We start from the raw sequence: 6,307 nt of genomic DNA, 5'->3' as shown, positions 1-6,307 counted from the left end.
TTGTCTCCCTGTGCCTTATAACCTCATAGCAAGACCATATTAAGAAGGTATTGTCAGGTGGTCTCCGAAAAAAAAATCAGACACTGAATGTTTGCTAAAAGGCATGTGTAAGCCTCATATAAATTTAAATTAAATCAGCTTTATGAGTATACAGAATATTGTTTCTCAAGATCCACTGGCATATTTCTTCCATAGTGTACTGTTTTTGATTTTGTACTGTTGAGTTACATAAGATGTTTAATCAATGTATAAAAAAATGTCTACTCACCACTTGAGTGATACTGAGAAAACGATCATAGCTGATAAGGACTATGCTATATTCTGAAGTGAAGCAGAGGACAGCATCTATTAATAGCCATATTTTACAAAGTTCTTTTCCAAATGACCACTTTCCAGACAGTAAATATGGAGTGTACAAAGGGATAGAAAAGGCACCTTCAAATTATAATGCAGAAAAAGTCTGATTAAAAACAAACATAAGCAGTTACACCAGAAGAAAAAGGAAAAATGTATTAAGGTATACAGAATTAATGCTGGTATGATTAGGAAGTTAAGATAATAAGAATTACAAGGCAAATTAGTCAAGTGCATAATTTGTAAATTGCTAACGTCCGCTCACATGTTGTATCTCAATGTCTGCTAGTTTGCGTTTGTGTGTCAGCAGAGATTTATTGGATGTGGTGTTTTCTCTTACTCTGCAGTTGTGTGATCATGGCATTGGTATATTTATGTAATGGGGTGGGGTGAAATCTGTCACATGGGGTTGAAGAGAGCTTATCTTCCTGCAATAAAATGGAGGCATATTCACGTATATGATTTTTCTTAGAAGAAACATAATACACAATTATATATATATATATATATATATATATATATATATATATATATATATATATATATATATAAAGCAAGAGAGAGAGAGAGAGTGAGATGTATGTAGGTATGTTTTTATATACTGTTCTTTTACAAGGTAGATTGAACTACATTAATAGTGTTATAAGAACAAAGTAATATTCAGTCAGCTATACAGTGAATGACCTGAGTGGCTTTACAGTATCTCCACATATTGTTGAATTAAAAGTACAGGACTAAGCACTGACTTTTGTGAGATGCCATCTGATACAGAAAATGGGGATGATAGGGTATGCTTCCATCTTACTGACTAACTTCCATTGTGGAACTAACTGGTAAAACAAGATCTGACAAGGGAATGAATTTCAAGATATTCAAGCCTGGATACTAGTAAAATCTAACTATATTGAGAAATAGAAGGATAAGTGAAATGTTTCAGTGATACGGATTCTCTGGACTGAGGTCAGAATACACATACTCAGAAAATGTTAGTGTGTCAGTTTTTCCCTTATACCCAGAGCGGATGTCTTGCTGAATTTTATTAATTATGGTGGTCAGATATTTGGTGCTGTAATATAGACAGCTTAACAGGAAGTGTGATGAACAATTGTTTAGTGTATTAAACAAACATAGATGGAAAGATCAGTTTCCAAGTTTATATGTCTGAATTAGTAGAAGCCATTTGGACAGATATTAGCAGTAATTTTATGTGCCAGCTGCCTGAGTCTTTTCTTTATGAATATTGAATACTCTAGATATCCTGAAGTAGGCTTCTTTTCATGTGCTTTATATTTATTTTATTTAATTTATTTTTTTTAATTTATTTTACATTTGTTGACCGAGAGAGTTTGACTGGATACATGTCCATTTTCAGCAGAGGCCCAGGGAGAAAAGCTCCACAGATTAAGAACAAACAACTATGAGATTTCTACATAGCAAGCAAGTATTCATAGGAAAACACATGATTTAACAAGATTCCATAGTTTTAAAGTTACAAAGTACAATATTCATTGGTAGTCACAAGCTTTAACAAAATTCCATAGTTTAAGTTAGAGTAAAGTAGTAGTTAAAATGCACTCTTTCCAGTAATAACATTCATTGAGATAATGTAAGTAAAAGGGGGTTGGGAGTGGATGTTAGGGTTAGTTTTGTGAGATGTGATTGGGTTTAAAGTTGGAATGTGCATAATTGCTGACTGCTGTTGTAGGTGTTTGCAGGTGAGGCACTATAAGGAGGTGTCATGATTCTTCTTGAAGGGATAGAAGTGAAAAGGAGCACGAGAGTGGGTCAGAGGGTGTGTATGATATGGGTCAACCTGGTGGGTAGCAAGGGCATAGCCATGTGAGTTTTAGGTGTTCTTTTAGTAGTTTTTTTAAATGTAACCATTGAGTTGGCTGAGGTAATAGCAGAAGGTAATGAGTTCCAAATTTTACCAATGTAGTTAGGGAAGAGGGAGTCACCTGCTGTGTTATTGCTTTTAGTCACCTTGATTAGTTTTTTATCACTAAAGTGAAGTTGTCTGATATTAGTTTGTAGTTTAACTAGATTAGGTAGTGCGGGGGGGGGGGGGGGTCAGGAAGTAGTAGGAGTTTCTGGGTGAAAGAAAGCTGATGGAATGAGAGGAGATCTGGGAATTCAAGCCAGTTAAGTTGATTTAGTGAATGACAGTGGTGGGCACGGTAAGGGGCAACAGTAGCAAATTTGGCAATTTGATTGTAGCAGATGTTAAGCTTGGCCATTTCAGTTTTGGGTAGGTTGGTGAAGATGGGAGCAGTATAGAATAGTGTGGAGAGGAGGTGGGTTTGAGCTATGGCTATTCTAGCAGGTTGGGTTAGAAATGGTTTGTTTTTATAAAGAATATGAATAGATTGAAAAATATTTCCTCATACGGTTTGGTCAGGATATAAAGTTTTTGGACTAGTTTGATTGCCTCACTGAACTGCTAAGTCCAGAATAATTTAATCATGGATTAAGGTTGGGAGGTTGGCATAATGGTTAAAGTGTTCATCTTCTAGGAGCAAGGTGCATGGTTTAATCCTTACATGGCATAATGGGCTGGGCTTGGAATGGCCCACCAGGGCAGTTTAGGCTGGTACTAATTTTGTCTCATTTATTCAGAGCTTCCTTGTGCCTGTGTTGGACACTTGTGACAGCAAGACTTGGATTGCTTCTAAAACCAGCTGAAGCTACAAAGTTAATGTAAGTATATTTTTTATACTTGATCTAACCGTTTCAATGATATTTAATACTTTTGTGCTGTATTTATTCATTTTGAGAATTTATCACTGTTTTTAGCCCGCACTTGTTAAAGAAATGCCATCTGTTTGTTACTGTATTGCTCTTAAGTTGTTTTAACAGTATTTTATAAAAGCTGTTCTGAGTTTGCTAACATTCTTCTGAGTCTGACAAAATATTTCTAAGTTTTGCAAAGTTTCTGTGTGTTGTGAATATTTCTCATGTTTAATGAACTTATTTCCAGGGATTCCTGATATTGCAGGAATTCTTACATCTGTTCTAAAGCATTTGTTACTGCACTTGAGCTCAAAACTAGTTTGTTTTCCATTGGGAGGGTTCTTTTGCACTCTGATGGCAGCAGAGAGCTCACTCACCACTAAGCAAAAAGAAACCACTGCACATATCAACACACACACCCGTGTCTTAACAAATAAGCTCCTAAGGCAAAACACATCAAATGCATTGGTCATAGGCGACTCTGTAGTGAGGCACACAGATGTCCCCATCACCAGACTGGATAAGGAGAAGGTCACAGTCAGCTGCCTATCAGGTGCTAGGATCTGACAAATTACACTGCACTCACGTCGCTCAACAACAAGTACCACTATTACTCTGTCATAATCCATGTTGAAGTGAATGACTGGAGACATACTTCTCAGGACTATATGAAGAGAGACATGATGAAAGTGTCTGATTATGTGTCTCAGACAGATATGTCCCTAGGCCTAAGCAGCGTCCTACCCTAACCCAGGAGGATGCCACAATATGAACAAAAATAATTGACTTCAACATTTGGCTCAGCTTTTGGTGTCAGTCCAGGGGGATCCAGTATCTCTCAGTCTGGGAGGATATGGTACCTGTCCACCCTAGACTTTCAGATACTGGCAAAGGCCTTTGCCTCCTCCATAGTGCTTTTTTTAGGCAATGTCAAAACAACAAATTTTCCAATGTAACAAAATCTAATTTGGACAAACTCAGAGTTGTGTGCTAAACACTAAGTGTTTAAACATGAAACTGCACTCCGTTTAAGCACTCCTCAGCTTAGACAATGCTGACATTTGTGCAGACATGGTTCAAGGCCGCTGAGAACAGAACTAACTAAAAAAAGAAGCCACCCTGGTGAAATCACAAAATCAATCGGCTGTATAACAGAAGGAAGAAAATCATGGCAAAAATTAGGATGTGCAGCACCCAGTAGGATAAAAGTGCTCTCATCAAACTAAACAAACATCTCAGAGGACAAATAAAGTCTAACAAAGTCAAATTTTAGGTGAATTTGGCCTCCCAGGTTAAGGAAAGTCACAAGGCATTATTTAGCTATGTCCGCAATCTCAAAGTCAGTACACAAATCCGTGCAGCACTCGTAAATGGAACCACTTATACTGAGCCAGAAGATATAGCAAACCTACTGGCCAATAAATTCAGCTCCAACTTTATTCCTCTCTCCCCCTCAACCTTCCTCCAAAAATACCATCAAATATAACCCTCCCCCCCGGTATCACTAGGGAATGAGCCCTTAATGCTCTCTCTAAGGCCAAGAACACTACATCAATAGCCCAGACAATATCCTAGAATGCCTTCTAAATTGCATGAAACATGACTTATCAGGGCCTCTGGAATTGCTATTTAACTATAGCCTCTAAACAGGCTTCATGCCTCATGAATGGAGAACAACAGTCATCCCTCTGCACAAAGGTGGGCCATCTACAGGCCCTGGAAACTACAGACCCATAAGTTTTACTAGTTTTATATGTACAGCCATGGAAAGAATTATCATGGAAATGATCAATAGTGATATAGTAAACCTCCAGACATTGGAACCAACCCAGTTTGGTTTTGTCAAGGGCAGATCATGCCTTCTCAGACCGTAAAACATTTTTGAAAAGATTACCAAAGCAATGGATGAGGGCAAAATGGTTCACACTGCCTACCTTGACCTGGCCAATGCATTTAGCACAATACCCCACTCATGCATTGTTGACAAACTCAAGAGGTTAGGTGAAAACTTGTATGTCGCCCAGTGGATAGCCAGCTGGATTACAGACAGGACCCTGGACGTTGGAACTGGGAAGCCCACCTCTACAAAGAGGCCATTCACAAGTGGAGTTCCTCACGGATCAGTCCTTGAACCACTTCTTTTTGGCATTTACTTCTCTGAAGTCAAGGCCAATGTCAGTGGTCCCTGGATGACTAAATTTGCAGATGATTGCAAATTAGGAACTGTCATTGAATCCCACACTGACACAAATGTTCCCCAGGAGGGACTGATACAGACAAGCAACTGGTGTCAGCGCCATGGACTAAACCTAAATGCCAAGAAATGCATAATAGTATCCTTCAGGAAGTCATCCACCCCTGGAAACTCTCATATTAGCAACACACCCCTTAGAGTTGACCCAGTAGTCAAGGACTTAGGGGCACACATAGGTAGTAATCTAGCCTTTGACCATCACATGTCTAGTGTAGTGAGGAAATCATTCTATGTTGCACAACTTATAAACAAATGTATGGCATCTAACTCCAAGGAAGTCATTGTTCCACTGTATTTGGCATTCATCAGACCTATCATTGAGTACAATGCCCCTTTGGTATGTACCTAACCAGGCATATCCAATAACTGGAACGTCCACAGAGGTTTCTCAATAAAATAATACAGGGCTTAAGTAAAATGTCCTATGCAGACTGCCTCAAGGCTCTATCCCTGTATTTTGTCTCCTACAGGCTTTTGTGGGGAGACCTATTCCTGACATACAGGTCATTGTTAGATCCCACTCTGATAGAACTCCTGCATATCCAGAAAACAAACATCACCAGTATAATCCACTCTAAAGACTTAAACCTTGCCTGTGATATAAATAGGACCTGCTGGAGAGACAGGTATGTATCCCAGAGATTACTCTGTCTCTGGAACAGGCTACCCATCTACGTGAAGCTGAGTTCCTCCCTAACCCAATTCAAGTGCAACTTGGACAATAGGATGGGGAACAGGAAATTTATCCCTGGTTTGGCACCTATGTCTCTAATGGACACAGGCAACCTGTAACTGGTTCATCTCCCAGGCCTTAGCTTGTAAATGTTTCATAGCCCAAGCCACTGCTTACACTTATCAAGGGTATCAGGACATGTCAAAGATTTGTGACGCATGGCTAGGCTTAAAATGGCTCTTGTGGTTTTTGGCCTAGTAAGCAACTATGAACCATTTGAACTTCTGAAAGCACCC

The 6,307-nt window shown here is 38.9% G+C and overlaps 1 protein-coding gene across 1 annotated transcript in view; it reads right to left on the bottom strand.

Annotated features, from left to right (window-relative positions):
• The window catches only part of LOC122797050 (histamine H3 receptor-like), a 242,885-nt gene that overhangs the window by 159,219 nt on the left and 77,359 nt on the right, over positions 1-6,307 (bottom strand). Inside the window, exon 3 of the mRNA XM_044065826.1 lies at positions 269-435. Within this exon, the coding sequence (XP_043921761.1) occupies positions 269-435 (167 nt within the window). The remainder of the gene's footprint in view (positions 1-268; positions 436-6,307) is intronic.

This window comes from Protopterus annectens, chromosome 3.part0 (genome assembly GCF_019279795.1).
Source record: "Protopterus annectens isolate FY-2018-M chromosome 3.part0, PAN1.0, whole genome shotgun sequence".
Taxonomy (NCBI): Eukaryota; Metazoa; Chordata; order Ceratodontiformes; family Protopteridae; genus Protopterus; species Protopterus annectens.
Note: the sequence above shows the minus strand (reverse complement) of the source record. Positions and strands in the feature narration are given on the sequence as shown.